At 19.8% G+C, this 19,510-nt stretch overlaps 5 protein-coding genes across 5 annotated transcripts in view; 1 reads left to right on the top strand and 4 right to left on the bottom strand.

Moving 5' to 3' along the window:
• The window catches only part of PF3D7_1430200 (plasmepsin IX), a gene marked incomplete at both ends in the record, with an annotated part of 3,118 nt that extends 1,466 nt beyond the window's left edge, over window positions 1-1,652 (bottom strand). Inside the window, 5 exons of the mRNA XM_001348419.1 lie at window positions 1-115; window positions 342-462; window positions 584-657; window positions 844-1,275; window positions 1,410-1,652. The exon at window positions 1-115 is cut by the window's left edge and continues 569 nt beyond it. Of these exons, the coding sequence (XP_001348455.1) occupies window positions 1-115; window positions 342-462; window positions 584-657; window positions 844-1,275; window positions 1,410-1,652 (985 nt within the window). The remainder of the gene's footprint in view (window positions 116-341; window positions 463-583; window positions 658-843; window positions 1,276-1,409) is intronic.
• A 1,306-nt stretch (window positions 1,653-2,958) lies between these two features.
• Window positions 2,959-5,091, bottom strand: PF3D7_1430100 (serine/threonine protein phosphatase 2A activator; the record flags this gene model as incomplete). The annotated part of the gene is made up of 5 exons (XM_001348418.1): window positions 2,959-3,061; window positions 3,225-3,289; window positions 3,441-3,515; window positions 3,670-3,820; window positions 4,526-5,091. 5 exons carry the CDS (start codon window positions 5,089-5,091, stop codon window positions 2,959-2,961), a joined length of 960 nt encoding a protein of 319 aa, XP_001348454.1.
• A 1,927-nt stretch (window positions 5,092-7,018) lies between these two features.
• Window positions 7,019-8,337, top strand: PF3D7_1430000 (conserved protein, unknown function; the record flags this gene model as incomplete). Its single annotated transcript, XM_001348417.2, has 3 exons — window positions 7,019-7,717; window positions 7,949-8,182; window positions 8,281-8,337. The coding sequence occupies 3 exons, from the start codon at window positions 7,019-7,021 to the stop codon at window positions 8,335-8,337; spliced, it is 990 nt and encodes a 329-aa protein (XP_001348453.2).
• A 571-nt stretch (window positions 8,338-8,908) lies between these two features.
• Window positions 8,909-13,231, bottom strand: PF3D7_1429900 (ADP-dependent DNA helicase RecQ; the record flags this gene model as incomplete). Its single annotated transcript, XM_001348416.1, has 1 exon — window positions 8,909-13,231. The coding sequence occupies one exon, from the start codon at window positions 13,229-13,231 to the stop codon at window positions 8,909-8,911; it is 4,323 nt and encodes a 1,440-aa protein (XP_001348452.1).
• A 1,476-nt stretch (window positions 13,232-14,707) lies between these two features.
• PF3D7_1429800 (coatomer subunit beta, putative) lies at window positions 14,708-19,172 on the bottom strand (the record flags this gene model as incomplete). Its single annotated transcript, XM_001348415.2, has 3 exons — window positions 14,708-14,773; window positions 14,933-15,248; window positions 15,442-19,172. The coding sequence occupies 3 exons, from the start codon at window positions 19,170-19,172 to the stop codon at window positions 14,708-14,710; spliced, it is 4,113 nt and encodes a 1,370-aa protein (XP_001348451.2).
• Between the last annotated feature and the right edge of the window lie 338 nt (window positions 19,173-19,510).

Raw genomic sequence — 19,510 nt, 5'->3', positions numbered from 1 at the left:
TATTATCGCTAGCTTTTTCTCTTTTTACCAAACCAAAAGATTGATTTTTTATTTCAAACGGTCCAATCTTAAATGTCTCCACTCCTATTACCCCTTGTATTATTCCTGTGCCAAACTGGGAAAAAAATAAAAAATAAAAAAAAAAAAATAAAAAAAAAAAATAAAAAAAATAAAATAAATAAAATAAAATAAATAACATAAAATAAAAAAAATAAAAAAATAAAAAAGGGAGAACAAAATATTAATTAAATGATGAACTAGGAATTTTTTCATGTACACATATATATATATATATATATATATATATATATGTATGCATGTATGTATCTATGTGTGGTTACCATAATATCTAGGTTTGTATGAGGTTCGTAATATTTAAAACTGCTAGACAGTTTATGGTTGTACCTATGTACTTTTAAGCATGTTTCATCTTTGCACTTTGTGCTTACAATCCATATATTTCTTTAAAAAAAAAAAATAAAATGAAATAAATCACACATATAAATAAATATATATATATATATATATATATATATATATATATATATATATATTTATTTATTTATTTATGTTAAAATGTTACGTGCTTCCTGTATCAAATATGGGTCTTATGGTTTGTGGAGGAGTTCCTATTTGAATGTAGCCAACATATTGACTCTGTGAAAAGGAGGTGGAAAAAAAAAAAAAAAATACAAAAGTATTCATACGTACTAATAACTTAACATTATTCATTTATATTTATATATATTTATATTTATTTATATTTATATATATTTATATTTATATATATTTATATTTATATTTATTTATATTTATATTTTAATTTATTATTTTATATATTACATCTTCCAATTGTTGTAAGGGTAATGTCACTTTATCATTGTTTATTAAATTAATATTTAGATTCTGTTCATTGTTTGTTTCATTTTTTTCTTGTGATGTATTTGTATTATCATATATTTCTTTCTCTTCTTCATATTCTTGTTTATATTTTTCATCTTTTATTTTATTCATATGATTTATATGAAACGTTTCTTTATCATGTGAAGGTGACAAAAACATTGTATCCTTTTCAAGAAAATTTAAACAATTTTTTTTCTGTTTTTTTTTTTTTCTTAATTTATATATATCTTCTTTTTTAACAACATTATCTTTATTATTATAAATGTCTTTTTCTTCAAATATATGTAAAGGATATTTGTTTTCCTCCCTTTCCTTATTTATATCTTGAATATGTTTTCTCTTGCTCGGTATAGCAACCATAGGAATGACATTCTATCAAAAAAAAAAAAAAAAAAAAAAATATATATATATATATATATATATAAACAATGGTGTGTATTATAGACCTATATATTTTCAGTTCATACATAGGTACATATTAATAATACATATTATTTTTGAACTACCTGTGCCTCTCCATTTTCGTGGGTACATATCGAACACTTATGACATACGTTACATTTTGGTATATTATAATACAATCCTCTATGTTTATCTACATCACTTAATATACGCGAATTATTTATATGGAAACAATCTTTTAAGTTTATAAAATAAATAAAAATAAGAAACACTGTTATAATTCTATGTTGAGTTAAATATATCGGAAATTGTTTCTTTTTTATTTTCTTAAAATTTATAAAAAACATTTTTATATAATATTTAAAAAAACACGAGAAAAAAAAAAAAAACAAAAAAAAAAAACAATTAACACATAATATATAGTAAACGAATAACTAGTTACATAGATCTTAAAACATGACACAAAGGCAATATTATTATAAAATCATTTTATTATAACATTTTTTATACATACATATGTACATACACATACACATACACATATATCTACATATATATATATATATATATATATATAACAAAATATTCATATGTGTGTATCTTTTAAGGATATTTTAAAATAGGGATCACGTGTACATATAAAGTGACATACACATTATATATATTATAGATGTACTTTCATATATATGTTTATATTTATTCATGTCCTTAAATAATAATAAAATATAATATGAAATAATTACATTATAACTTCTATTATATATAAAATAAATATTTATAAATAAATTTAAATTTATCTTATGTGAATTTATATAAAACTATTGAATTATAAGTAGTGCTTTAATATATATAAAATATATGCAAAGATAATATACACTTTTTTTGTTTTTTTATAATACTAGTTTTAATTCTTAAATGTGGTTGTACATATTATCACCTTTAAATAAAATTGCGCGATAAATATACACCACCATATATATATATATATATATATATATGTGCATAACCTTTTAGAGGGAAAAAAAAAAAAAAAATAGATTTTTATTCTTTATTTTATTCTCTACTATCATTTTTATAAAAGTAAAAATTAATATAATTTCACTTAAAGTTAGGAAAGGTTTATACATGTTATATATATGTTATTGCATTTTTATTTCTTCCTATTTTAATTAATTTCGTTATATAATTATGCCGTAATTATATTATACGGTTATAATATTAGACGCTTATATGTTCATAGCATTATACACCTATATAATTATACGTTCATATGATTTATCTTTTCTTTTTTTTTTTTTTTTTTTTTTTTCTTCTTTTTTTTTTCTTTTTTTTTTTCTTTTTTTTTTTTTTTTTTTTTTTTCATTAGTTATTTAACGGTGTGCATAATGTTGCACCATAAGTTAGAATCAATAAAGGGAAAGAATGTTGTTAAGCATCCATATTTTTTTTATGTATAAATATAAAAATTATTAAATTTAATATTAAGATGAACCTTTTTAATATATATAATTATATTCTTATATGATCTTTATAAGGGTAAAAAAAATTATGAAGACACTACATAATAAGCACATATAAAAAAAATAATCAAACATAAAATATATATATAATATTGTATTATATTATATTATATATCCATTTTTAGTATACTATTTAAAAGTCTATCAAATTTCCAAATAATATGTGTTGTAATATTTGTCGCTTTTGTATTATTTCAGCTTGATACATTTTAAGTAATCCATTACATATTTTTTCCCTTAAAAAAAATAAAATAATAAATGTATAATAATAATGCAACAGAATTTTAAATTACTTCATACTTGTTTTTATATATTAATGTATATGAACATTATATATATATATATATATATATATATATTTATTTTTTTTTTTTTTATTTTTTTTTTTTAATCATATACCATGTTTCAACTCCAGATATATCATACAACATTTGGGATGATTCATGAAAAGGTGCATGTTTTATCTAGAATAAAAATATATATATATATATATTTACATTTATATATGTGTTAATATATTTTTATTTCAAATAAAATATATCATTGTTGTTTAATAAATAAAAAGTATATAAATAATGTTTTATTTTTTTGTCAATTTTGGCTACTTAAAATTACCATTGATATATACTTAAGAGCATCAAAATATAAATATTTCGGTGCCCACAATTCCAACAATTCTTTTTTTTCAATCTATGAAAAAAAGGAAAATATTATAATATGTAATACTGAGAAAGATATAAAGTTACATGTGATAATATAAACATATATTATATATATATATATATATATATATATATATATTTATATTTATTTATTTATTTATTTATTATTATTTTTTTTTTACATCGTCCGTTTTTATTTTCCTGTTGTAAGAAAGTTGAGCTGCGCCAAAAAGGAAAACAAGAAATTGAAAATCATCCAATCCCCATGCCCCTCTACTACCTGCAGGTTCCACAGTGTAAATTATCTGCACTCTTCTTACTCCTTCTAAATACCTGAACAGTTCATGCAAATTTTTGAAAAACAAGAAAAAAAAAAAAAAATATATATATATATATATATATGTAGCCAAGATATACTTACATTAAAACATAAGTGTATGTACATTAAAACACAAGCACACATACATTAAAATATAAGTGTATGTACATTAAAGCATAAATGCATATACATTAAGGCATTAGTGTATGTACATTAAAGCTTAAGTGCATGTACATTAAGGCATTAGTGTATGTACATTAAAGCTTAAGTGTACATACAATAAAATACAACTATACATACATTAAAACATATTGTATATACACTAAAATACAAGTGTACTTACATTAAAATATAAGTATACATACTTTAAAACATAAGTGTACATACACTACAATACAAGTATACATAATTATAAGTGTATGTACATTAAAATGTAGGTGTATATACATTAAAATATAAGTGTATGTTCATTAAAATATAAGTGTATGTACATTAAAATATAAGTGTATATACACTACAATACAAGTATACATATATTAAAATATAAGTGTATGTACATTAAAATATAAGTGTATGTACATTAAAACATAAGTGTATGTACACTACAATACAAGTATACATAACTATAAGTGTATGTACATTAAAGTATAAGTGTATGTGCATTAAAACATAAGTGTATATACATGCAAATATATACTCATATATAAATAAAAACGTACTGTCGATATAAAACAAGGACGAGGTGCTTGTAATCGGAAGGAATAAAGAAATTTATTTTATTTAGGCAAAAGAGGAAAAGCAAAAAATTTAATTCATGCCCAGTTCCATAATCTATTCTCTTTTTATTTCCAATGGAATTCTTTAAATAATAAGATATTTGATAAGTATGTTCAGATATATTAGGTATGTTTGATTCTGATAAAGCATGAGGTAAATACTCATCAACTTCTTTATAATATGCATCACAAAAATGTTGAAATCCTCTATTACCAAATCGAGATGATTGATTTATAGGTGGACAAGAATCAATACACTTGTTCATATTTTTTATCAATTGAAAAATATTATATACATTTTTTGATAAGAATAAAAAATTGTCATTATTAATCATATCATTTTCATTACATAATTTAAAATCTTCTAAAGGTTTCATTTCAACACCGACAACTGATTTATTTAAATTCGTAATAAATTCAATTATATCATTATATATAGAACTTTTCGTAAATCTTATAATACTTTCATCGTTAATTATTTTATAACTCAAGCTATTTACATCACCCATTTTTTTAAAATTATATAAAATGTAACAAAAAAATTATAGCAAATAAATAAACAAATAAATATATATATATATATGTATGGTATATATATTATGTAGGTATTTTTTTTTTCTTTCTTTTTTTATTTGTAAAATTATGTAATAATAAATAAATAAATAAATACATATACATATACATATATATATATATATATATATATATATATATATATATATAAGGAAGCACATTTAATATTATTTTCACTGGACCTATATTATAGTTACTCTTTTAATAGCACAAACGTGTCCTTAATATATGTTCATAATATTATAACATAATCATATAAGAAGAATTTTTTTTTAACATTATACTATAAATTATAACATTCTAATCTCAAAATGTACATTGAAATAATATTCCCATGTATAAAATAGAAGCATCATAAATAAATAAATAAATATATATATATATAAAGTTTGAATTATAAGAATTTTTTTAAGTTCCTTAATATTGTAAATATATATATATATATATATCTACATTTATATGGTATTACATATATTATTAAACTAATGAATAAAAATACATTAAAATATACAAAAGCCTTAGAGAAAAAAATACGTGTTTCAGTTTATATTTCGGTTTATATATTTTTATATATACATATTTGTGTTGTAAAAAAAAGTAAGAGCTTTTAAAATATATTATTATACACATATATTTGATAAAACATTTAATTTTTTTTTTTTTTTAAACCGAATTTATTTTAAATGCTTTATATAATATATATATATATATATATATACATAACAATAAAGTATAGGAAGCGAATAATATAAGGAACTTAAAAAAAATGTACTTATAAAAAAGGAAATATATATAAATACGTATATATTTTTATATTAGTGTACTTATTATAATGTGTACGTGATTATTTCTTGTTTTATTTTTTTATTTTCATAAGGTAAATTTATAAACAATATTGTCATTTGATCAATGGATTTAACACACAAAAAAAAAAAAAAAAAAAAAAAAAAACTACTGTGGAAACATTATTTTGTCGTTTAAATAATAAGAAAAAAAAAATTAATTAAAAACAATATAAAATACCATATTGTGTATGTTATAATTGGGCGGAAATATTTAACAACTAATGTTTACAAATTAAAAAAATAAAAAAATAATAAGGTCATTTAAATGTTGGATTTGTTTTATTTTATTATTATTTATATGGTTTATTAAATTTTTTTGATATTTTCGATTGACTCTATTATATCTATATATATATTATTATACTTATAGATATATAATTACAACAAACTTGAAAAAAAAAAAAAAAAAAAAAAAAAAATATATATATATATATATATATATATAAAACATGGTGTATTTATACATATAAATTATATTAATATTTTCTAAAACGAGATTACGAAAAAAAAAAAATTATTACCCGTGGAATGAAAATATTTTTTTAAAATATAAGCAACATATATATAATGTAACATATATATATTTATGTAGTATGTGCTTTTTTTTTTTCTTTTTTTCTTTTTTTCTTTTTTCTTTTTTCTTTTTTTTGATTTATTTAAAAAAATATATTTATTAACATTATAGGAATAAATAACACTAATGATGTACTCAACTATTTATAATTTAGTGATTTATATTTTATTATCATTTTTTAAATAATTAATAATTATTACGTAAGGCCTTATTTTATATATATAGTTATATAATATTGTTTGTCATATAATAACAAAGTAATTATGTTTGCTTAGAAGTTTTTAAAAGAAATAAAAGATTTATAATATGTTATATATGTGCCGTTTTGACATGTGAATAATATATTATTTTACATATATATGTTTTTTTTTTTTTTTTTAATTTTTTTTTTTTTATATATATAATTAAGAATAAAAAAAAAAAAAAAAAAAAAAAAAAAAGTGAATGGATAGTTTTATAGATGATGAAATAAATTTAATAGACGAGAATGAACCAATATTAATAGATATACAAGATTTAATAAATGTGGGAAAGGTTCCAAAAAAGAAAGGAAATGGACACGTGGTTAAAAATTATGAAAAGAATAATGAAAAACTAAATAAGAATAAAATAAATGAGTATAGCAATATAAATAATAAAATAAATAATTATAAAATGAATCATGAATATGGAAATAATTATAATACATATGATAGTGAGATAGAAGATTATAACGATAAAGATTTTTTAATTTATAAAGAAGGGAATTTAAAAAAGGGAAAGGATAAAAAATTGAAAGAATACTCAGAATATTCTATATCTCATATAAGTAACAATATATATAATAGTTTTAAAAATAATTATGAGAAAATCTTTGATAAATTAAAAAATATATATATATTAAGAAAAAAAAAAAAAAAAAAACCAGATGATAAATTTATGTATTATTCAGATGATATATCTGATGATTTTTTTCATATTTTAGCTAGTCGTTTATATTATTCCAAAATTACTACTTATATATATTTTTTAGTGATCATATTAAATCTTATTATTTTAATATATACAATTTTCACGAATGTTTTAAATAAATATGTTGTTTGTGCAGAAATATTTGTTATCTTTATGTTATTTTTTGAAATATTTTTAAGATTATTAACCGAGGTGCTTTAAAAAAATGATAAACAAATAAATAAACATATACATATATATATATATATATATATATATATATATATATATATATATAATTATGTCTTTGTGTGTGCTTATTTAAAATATTTTCTTTTGAGAACTTCCATTTATACTTAATCACAATAAAGTATATATAATTATGTTTATATATATATACATATTTATTTATTTATTTATATTTATTTTATTTTATTTTTTTAGGGTACTTCATACTTTTATCATTTTGATGGTCTCTTTGATGTTACAGTGTCATTCATTTGTCTTTTGCTTTTATTAAATAGTGGAGATTTTAAAATATTTTTTTTAGAAAATAAAATTGTTAAAACAAATAAAAAAGAAATAGAAGAAATAATATCACAAAGTCTAACAGTCTTAAGATTTTCGTTTCAATTATTTCGCACAATAACATTTTTTATGCATTATAAAAGAACAAAGGTATGTAAATGTATAACCATTCATATCCAAGATTAATAATATGGATAAATAAATAAATAAATATATAAATATATATATGTATATATTTTTTTTTTTAGTTACCGACGGACAACATTGATTTTTCCTTGTTAAATTTACCCAGGGATGATATTTGAAAATAGTGATGACGAATTTTTTTTTTTTTTAAAAGGTATGCAAAACAAAAAAAAATAAAATAAAAAATAAAAAAATAAAAAAATAATAAAAATAAAAAAAATAAAAAATATAAAGGATGAATTTATGAATAAAAACAATAAAAATTAAGAACTTGTACAAATAAAAAAAATGTAGACAAGTATTAAGTAAATATAAATAAATAAATATATATATATATATATGTGTACAATATTATATGCCAGAGAAATAAGTTATATTTTTGGAATAATCATAAAAATTAAAAAAAAGAAAATGAAAGAAAATGAAAGAAAATAAAACAAAATAAAACAAATAAAACAAATAAAAATAATAAAACAAATAAAAAAAATAAAAAAAATAAAAAAAATAAAACAAATAAAAAAAATAAAACAAATAAAACAAATAAAATAAATAACGAATTAAATATATACATTATTGGGAAATGAAAAGGATAAACGTATATACAATTTTGATATATGTTTAGTTTTTTTTGTTGTTGTTTTGTTTTTTATTGTATTGTCTTTTTTTTCTTTTTCTTTTTTTTTTTCTTTTTCATGTTTTTCTTTTTTTTACGTCTCTATAAACGAACTGATCTAATATATCCAAATTGTTTACACGCTTTTTATCTTCTTGATTATTATTATATGAAAAGGATTCTATAAAATTGAATTTTTTTTTTTTTTCTTCATAAAAATCATTTTTTTTTTGATTACTTTCATGCACATTTTGATTTGTATAATCATACTTAGGAATATTATTTTCTTTTAAATGTATATTATGCATATTATTAACACTATGTTCATTTGGATTAGTTAAATATTGATGTCTTTTAGTATATATGTTTTGGTCTTCTTGTTTTAAATTTATATTTATTTTTCTTTTTTCATTTTCATTTCGTGTATTTTCCTCTTGATATAAATTATAATTGGGTATATGTACATGTTCATTCGTTAAGCTATTTTGATAATTATTTTCCTCTTTACAATTTTGTTCATGTAATCCAAGTGTTTGAATTTGATTAATAAATTTAAAATCATCATCATCATCATCATCATCATCATCCAAGGCACTAAGATTATTCTTTACATCTTTACCATTATTATGTATCATATTGTTTGTGTGTTGACTAATATTATTTTGTAAAAAGGTAATATCATTTTTATTTTCTTGATAGCCTTTATTTATATCTTTCTTCACATGTGTTACATTTCCTTGAACACCTGTTTCGCTTTCATCACGTTTATAACAAAAATTACTAAATATATCATCATGTTTTTTCTTAGGACGATCTTTAATTATAGCATTTGTTAATAATACATCGTTAGTATGATAATTATCATTAATATTATAGGTATGATGTCCAATATTGTTATCATCTATTATATTTGTTTTTTTTCGATAGAATTCATTTTGTAAAGAAGAATTATTTTCAGCACTACTATTATAATTTGTAATAATACTATGATTTTTATTAAATATATGGTTATTATATACCATATTCTTGTTATCACTATTTATGTCACTCATACTTATTGTATTTTGATCCGTGAGACTATTCTTATATTGAATTAATGTATTTTTTGGAATGTCTCCATAATCATATGTTATATTATTATTATAATTATGAAGATCATATGTATGATCGTTCATGTTCTTTTTGTGTTCATAAATATTAGTATGTCTACTCATTTTTGAAATGTCGGCATGATTATATTCATCTTCTTGAGTAACAAAATGTTTACATTTACGTTCCGTGCCTGTATAATGTTCATAACTATATGTTTCATTACTTTTGCTTTCTTCACGTGGTGCATATTTATTTCGATCATAATAATTATAAGAAGAAATTAAATTTTCAAAATTTTTAAGTGTCGATGTTTTTGCATTGATGGGTATTGGAGAATTGTTATGATTAGGGTTATAAATATTTAAATTTAGAATATCTGTTTTTAAATCATGTAATAAACAAAATCCTCTAATACCTGATACGATTTTTTCGAGAAAAGTATTTGGACAAATTGGGGAAATATTATAGACATGTTTCCTAATTAATTCGACCGATGTTAATCTTTTATGACATATATCCTTTAATGGTTGATCAGATATTAATTGAAAAGGTGGTATGTTTTGTTTTCTTGCTTCTAACATTCTTGTTCTTAATAATATTTTCATAATAGAATCATTAATTTGTTCATCAGATAATATTTTTTCTTCTTTAGTATATCTATTTTCTTTCATAATGAAATCATTTTTATTTATATTAAAATATTCATATTTATTATCATCATATTTCTTATTATTAATTTGAATATTATTATTCTTATTATTGTTTTTTTGTTTCTGATAACTTTCTATATATTCATATTTCTCTATATTATTTTTATGTGTTTTTTCAAAATTATTATCTCTATTTATATTTTCCTTATTAATAATACAATTTGTATTTCCTTTTTCATCACCTGATTCGATAGTTATATAGCTCAAATTTTTATTTGTATTTTTGTTAATATTATGAATAGATTTATCATATTCAACATCTTTATCATTATAATATATATCTCTAATATTATTATTATGTTGTTCTTGTTGTTGTTTGATTTTACTTGAAATATGATGATCATCATATTTATAATCATCCACATTATAAATATCCTTACTATAATCATTATCATTATCATTATCATTATCATTATCTTTATCATTATCATTATCATTATATTTATCTTTATATTCATATGTAATATTCTCATATTTGGTTTCTTTATTATTACTATACTTACCATAAGTATCTTTTTTCGTTTTTTTATTTCTAGTATTAGACGATTTAGGTGATGTATTTAAAAAGAATGGTAATGCTATAATATATTTTTCTTTACTTTGTATGAATTCCTCTCCTTTGTCCGTAACACCTACACTTATATAACACATTTCTTTCCCACAATTTAATGTTTCTTTTATAAACTTATCATTCCTTACAACTTTCATAAAAGACGACCACCAATTTGTGGATTTATGTGCTCCTTTACCATATTCTTTAATATTATGATAATTTTTTTTAATAATAGAAGATTCTTTACTTTTTACCAATATTTTGCATACAGTAGATAATCCTGTTTTCCCTTTTAAGGAAGAGATACAATTTAAAAGTGTTTTCAATTCATTTGTTAAATCAACAACATTATCAAAAATATATGATGAAAAAGAAGAATTGGAAGATGAGGAAATATAATAACATGTGAGTGATTTTAAGCTTGTTTCTTTTTTTATATCATTATCAAGATAATACTCCCTACTATTATTATTACTATTAATATTATTATTATTATTACTATTACTATAAATATTAATATTATTATTATTATTATTATTTATCTTATTCGTTTTAATTCCATTTTTTTTTTTTATTAAATTTAGACAATATACACAATTATCACATTTACCACATAAATATATATCATACTTCTTTATATAATAACATATTCCTTCATTCCGTTTATCATTAAAAATGTCTATATCATAAGATGTTAAAGGTGCTTCATCAAAATATTCATATATTTTTTTTCTTCTACATGCTGTAGAATACGCATAATCAGATGCTTGTGTAAATATATGTACTATATGTTCTACTCTTTGAAAATTTGTTTCTATTAAATTATTAGCTGTATTTTCTCTTAGAATAATATTTTTAATTTTGGATTCATCATTAATATGAAAAAAGAGTATAGCTTCAGCATCACTATTATCTCTACCAGCTCTTCCAACTTGTTGTACATATGCTTCTAATGATCTTGCAAAACCATAATGTATAATTCTTCTAATATCTGGTTTATCAATACCCATTCCAAAAGCAACCGTAGCAACAATTATTTGTATTTCATCTTTTAAGAATTTTTCATGAGCTTCTTTTTTTTGATCATTTGTTAAATCTGCATGATACATTAATACTAATAACCCTTTTTCTTTTAAAAAGGAATAAACACTTTCACATTCTTTTTTAGAGTTTACATAAATAAGTGTTGAATTATATGAACATATTTTTGAATTATCTATAAACTTTTTTGTTCTTTCTATGGATTCTTTTAAAGGGATATCTAAAATATCTTTTAAGTCATGATATATATCGGTTTTCTCTCGAACACTATAAAACAAATTTTTCTTATTAACACTACTTCGTTTTATTAAACAATTTTGTAAATCGAAATTTAAATTTTTTAGTATATCACTCTGAACATTCTTTGTGCATGTAGCCGTTAAACACATTATGGGGATTTCTTTTAAAATTATTCTGAGTTCATTTAATTTTCTATAAGAAGGACGAAAATCATGTCCCCATTCCGACATACAATGAACTTCATCGATCGCAATAAGTAAAATGCGATTTTTTAATAAAATAAATACATCTTTATTATTTAATGCATATTCAGGACTACAATAAACAATTTTATATATACCATGTTTAATTTCGTTCAATATTTTATTATTATTCATTTTCTGTCCACTACCTAAAAAAACAGATGATATTCTTTTTCTATTCAAGTTATCAACTTGATCTTTCATTAAAGATATTAAAGGAGATATAACAATAGTAAATTTCTTTCTACATACATCCATGAGGGACGGAATCTGATAACAAAGTGATTTACCCATACCCGTTGCCATAACAATAAAACTATCTTTCTTATGAAAAGTAGCATGAACAGCTTCTACTTGAAAATCTTTTAAATTCTTATAACCAAAATGTTTTTTCTGAGTTATCTCCATTTTCATTCTTAATTCTTCTAAAGTGTAACTTACATCTCCTTTATCGCTATCATCTGTTATTTCATCCACATCTGAACTTACCACTGGACTCTTAACATTTAAAAATTTAAGCATATCTTACAAAAAAAAAAAAAAAACGCTTACCAAAAGATACAAAATGGGGAACACACACATATATATATATATAAACTTATATTTTCATATAATAGGATTCTATATAACGCAAATATATACAAACATTAAAATTATGTACGTAACACAACAGGTATAAGTAAATAAATAAATAAAAATATATATATATATATATATATATATATATATAATATATATATGTTAATTTATTTTTATTTTTATTTTTTTTCTTGTGGGGGGTGAGGAAACAGAAAAATATTTCTACACAGTATACATGGCGAAAATGTTCAATGTATTAAACGCATATAAATAATATAAACAAAATTATATATGCACAAAAAAAATGTATATTATATTTTTCCTATTTTTGTTTTCTTCCATATATTTCATAATTATAAAGAATTATATAACTTACAAATTAATATTGACACATGCTAATATTTATATATATATATATATATATATATATATATATATACAAAGAAACTAGGGGGGGGGAAAAAAAAAAAAAAAACTTTGTTCATTTTTCTTATATATATTGTATATGTATATAATTATATTCATAAAACAAACTCTCCGAAAAAAAAAAGAAAAAAAAAAATAAAATAAAATAAAAATAAAAGAGATGATATAAAAATGATATGTCAAATTTTTTAGTATTATATAATTCATGTATTGTATAGGAATATATAAATTATATGAATGGAATGAATAAGATGTTTAAAAATATTATATATAAAATGCACTACATATATATATATATATATATATTATATTATATATATATATAATATATATGTAAAATATATTATCATGTATATTTTTTTTTTTTTTTTTTTTATGTGGTATATTATATATAATATATTATACAATATTTTTATGTCTTCGAATGTATATTTTAAATTATATATATATAAAATATATAAAAATATTTTGTAAATTATACCTTTTGAAGCATATTTTTATGAATATACAAAAAAATAAAATGAAACGAAAATTTATTTTATTATAATTATTATGATATATATATATATATATATATATTATAATAATTAAACAATATTATTATATTTACAATATTAAATTTTTTTCATTCGATTATGTTGATTATGTTGATTATGTTGATTATGTTCCCTCTCCATATTTATATAAACATTAAATTTTTATGTTACATAAAAATGGTTCATGGAATTATTATAATTTATATATATATATATATATATTAATGAGACAGGTTTTTTTTTTTTTTGTTTTTTTTTATAAATCATTCTTTTAAAAGTATATTCAAAAAAAAAAAAAAAAAGGAAAAAGAATAATAATAATAATAAGCATATAAATATGTACATATATATATAAAATTTTTTGGAACTTGAAAAAATAAAATAATACATTTATTATCGTTATATGTATAAAATAATAATAATCATAAAAAAAAAATAAAAATAAAAATATTATATATTACATGTCTGCATTTATTCCCGTTTGAAGGAGTGTTAATTTATCTCCTAAACTAAGAGCGATACCCTATAAAATAAATAAATAAAAATAAATATATAAATAAATAAATATATATATATATATATATATATATATATATATATATATATATACATATAATAATGTTATATAACCATCTGGTTTGTTTTGTTTTGTTTTGTTTTGTTTTGTTTTATTTTTTCTTACTTGTGTTCTGCTACGAACTCTTATGCTACCAGACAATTTTCCGTCGGCACTTTTCTGAACAGACAGGTTAGCTAGCGAATCTTCTCCAAATATACTTCTTGAAAACAAATTAACCGAGAAAAATGCCGAATTATTAACTAAGCATTTTAAATCTTCCAAGGTCGAAATATAAGAAATGTATATATCTATAGGGCTTATGTTTACTTGGTTTACGTTATTTTTTATTTCCATATCGTAATATTCAAGAGGCATAAATCTCTCAACAATCGTCATATTGGTATTTTTTATAATTAGTTTGAGTAATTCAAATGCATCCCTACAAAACACAACAAAATAAAACAAAATAAAACAAAATAAAACAAAATAAAACAAAATAAAACAAAATAAAAAATAAACAGTTTGTTTAATATGAACAAAAATAATATATACATACATACATACATATATTTATATATTTATATATTTATATATTTATATATTTATTTATATATATTTTTTTTTGTTATTACCTTATGGATGTATGGATATTAATTTTATTTTCCCATTCAAACTCAGACCACATAATACGAAACAAATGAGAAGATATAAAGGAGGCGTTTATATAATCAGTCATATTAATATGTAATTCATTTAAAACAATATAATTTTTATGATTGTCATTTTTTCTTTCATAAAATACATATCCGAATATAATTCCAGCTTCTGTGGTATGTACTTTTACACTTATTTTAAATTTTTTTTTTTCATTCGGCGCTAAATTAAATTCTGGTATTTTATCGATAGGTTTTAAATTTCCATGTGTTGATAAATTAATATAGATATTTTGTAAATATACATTGGATTGATTATATACATAAATTTCAATTATTAAATTAACATTTGATATTATTGGTAATGCTTCTATAAAAATATCATCATCTGTTCCTGTTAAAATTTGTGAATTATATAACTTGGCTAGAAATAAGGAAGAATAATTATATTTTATAGATGGATATTGAAATTCATTTTCTTCAAACAACATATCATTATTTAATGTATATTTTAATTTTAATTTTTCTAAATTCTCATTAATACATACAGATGATGTCTCTTCATCTAACATATTTAATATATTTTTCTTTTCTTTTAATACTCTGAAATATATATCATCATCGACATTTTCCTTTTCTCCTTGATCATTTAAAAATAATTTATTCCTTGAATATGTGCTCTTCTCCAATATGTTGTTACCATCAAATGTGTTGTTACCATCAAATGTGTTATTACCATCAAATGTGTTATTACCATCAAATGTTTTATTACCACCATTTGTCTTATTTGCATACATGTTATTTCTTTTCATATATTTATAATTCGAACCATATATACTACAATACTTCTCTTCTTCCTTTTCTAAAAATTTGTTATAATAATAATCTCCATCTATAAATATTTTTATCAACTTTTTACTTTGTTCATCTAATTCTTTTTTGTTAGCTGTCAAATAGAAAAAAATCTTCAAGCATTGATTTATCCTTATAACGTTACTATCATATTCATATATATTATTACTATCAGGTTTCGAATTTTTTTCTCCTATATATTTAATAATACTAGCCAAAATATAAATACACTTATTTCTATACTCATTAATATCATGTTCTGTTATCTTGTTCTCTGAATTTGTTGAAATCCTATTTGGATCCTTTGATATAACACACTCTTCCGTGTCTAATGTATTATTATTTGTAACATGATTAAGAAAATGTTCATGCTTTATTAAGGAATGTTTCATTTCTTTTTTTTCTTTTGAACAAATAATTTCATTTTGATTTAAAATGAAATCAAATGAATTATTCATCTTTGATAATAATTTTAAATATAATTTTGTTAAAGATACACAAATAACAGATAAAAGTATATCATCATTTTCATATAAAATATTATATACAAATGTATTTTCCTTATTTTTATCATTATTTTTATTACATATATTTTGATTTTTTAAAAATGCTTCAGTAGCATATGTGCCATCTTCTAATATGACTGTTTTGGTTTGTATATTTGAATTTGATAAATTAAAATTAATATTTCCATTTTTTTTAAATCTTTCATTTTGTATTTTATTTATCATATCATTTTCTAAACTATTATTTAATAGAGGAGATAAATTATCATATAAATTATTCAGAAAATTTATGATCATATGTTCGTTAAACATATATTGTCCTATAACCCAAAAAAAAATTCTTAGGATTGTAGCTTTTTTAATATCGAATATGGAATCTATCATTTTTTCAAGTATGTTATTTTGAAAGTTATTATTTTTGACTAGTTTACGTATACAAACAGCAGCTTCATAATTTATATCTTGTTCATTATGATTTACATATATAAGAAGAAGGTCTACGATATGTAAACATTCACTAGAATATAAATTACAAATATGTTGAAGTGATTTTATAAGAATTTTTTTATAGCTTGTAACTTCTTGATAGTTTGTTGACAAATTGTTATTATTATTATTGCTACTATTATTATTGCTATTATTATTATTGTTGTTGTTGTTGTTGTTATTATTGTTGTTGTTATTATTATCATTATTATCATTATTATTGTTGCTCATATTCATGTTTGTATTATTATTATTATTATTTGTTGTTGTAATAATATGTTTGGTATATACCACTTGATCATTCAATTTTAATAATTCCTTTTTTAATACGTTTAATACTAGGTGTACATTTCTCTTAGTCAACACATGCAATACCAAATTTAATATTTTAACTTTTATGTCACGTGAAGGGAAATTTAAAGCTCTCAATAAATCCATTGCATAATTTTCCAATATGTTTTTCCATTTACACATAATATAATACAACTTATCGATAACAATTAATTTAATATTATTATCATGTTGATTTATTAATAATTTAATAAAACATTCACAAGCTGTTTTTATACTTAAGGCAGATGTACTCATATATAATAAACAGCATGCACCTTCATATAATACACTATAACTTACGTTTTTACTAAGCATATTTAACAATATTTTAATTACATGATTTTTATATTGATTATAATTATTTTCGTTTAATTTTTTCTGTTTAAAATTTATATCTTCACTTAATAAATTTAATTCTTCTCCTAATTCTTTATATTCATTCTTATGATGTATTACATTATTACTTTTATTTGATATATATTTATATGTATCACCTATTTTATTATTCTGTGTATATATATGATTTGTACTTTGTGAATACCTTTCATTCGAGGTAATATTATGTATATTATTTATCTTTTTATAATCTAAAAGGTTATTTTCTTTATTATTTTTATTCTCATCATATATAGGATCATTATAGTTGTACTTGTACTTTTCCTCCTCCTTCAAATTTGAATTGATATTATAATCATTGTGATCATCACCATGATCATCCTCCTCATCACTTTCTTTGTCATTGTTTTCATCGTTGTTTTCATCGTCGTCGTCTTTATCTTCATCATTTATTAACAAATAGGAATCATCAAAAACATGAGGAATATATAACTTTTTAAACAAATGAATAACTTCTAATAAAATAACATCTGCTGTATCATATAACTGATCATTCAAGGATAGGATATATTTTAGTGTTGTTAAAGGATCGATATCTGTTAACATGGCCAATGCACTACGTTTTGTGGATATATCACCTTCTAAGAATAATATTTTTTCAACCTCTTTAACAGCGTTTGGAATAATATCTACTCCATGATGTTTTATAATTGTATGTATACATGTTATTGCATTTTTTCTAACATAACTATGTCTATGGCCTAAATTTTTTGTAATCGTTTCCATTAATGGATCTAAAATTTTTAAATATTTTATTTTACTTAATAACCTTAAAGTAGAACCTCTTACATATTCATTCGGAGATATTATATCATTTCTTAAGGCATTACATACTAGTATCATTTCTTCTTTTAAACTACCATCTGAATTACATTTATCAACAATTTCAAAAAATATATGACACATCTTTTTTAATCTATGATCTTTATGAGGAACTATATATCTAATAACACACATTAATAAATTCTCATATGATACTCCTTGAATTATATTAAATATCAAATTCTCCATTCCTTCAATTTTCTTATCCACATTTTGACTCTCTAACTTTTTCTGAATCTCATTATTCGTTGGGACCTCACAATTATCCGTACATATATAAAGAGTGCAATTATTATCAATTTCAAAGTTGCTCATCTTTTTATTATATAAAAAAAAAAAAATATATATATATATATATATATATATTAGATATGTTTTTATATATACGTATCCCCTTTATTTTATTATTATTAGCATATGCCAAAATACAATTGAACAATAATACATATATACATTTATATGTCCTATGTTTTTTTTTTTTTTTTTTTTTTTTTTTTTTTTTTTTTTTTATATATCCTTAATTTTTATACCCCATAAAATAAATTATATAATATATATTATACATATATATATTATTATTATTATGTAATCTTTATTATAGTACTAAAAAAAAAAAAAAGTTGCTACAATTCAAAGAAAACTTTATGAACGAA

This window comes from Plasmodium falciparum, assembly GCF_000002765.6.
Source record: "Plasmodium falciparum 3D7 genome assembly, chromosome: 14".
NCBI lineage: Eukaryota > Apicomplexa > Aconoidasida > Haemosporida > Plasmodiidae > Plasmodium > Plasmodium falciparum.
The sequence above is the reverse complement of the archived record's forward strand: the minus strand, read 5'-3'. Positions and strand labels throughout refer to the sequence as shown.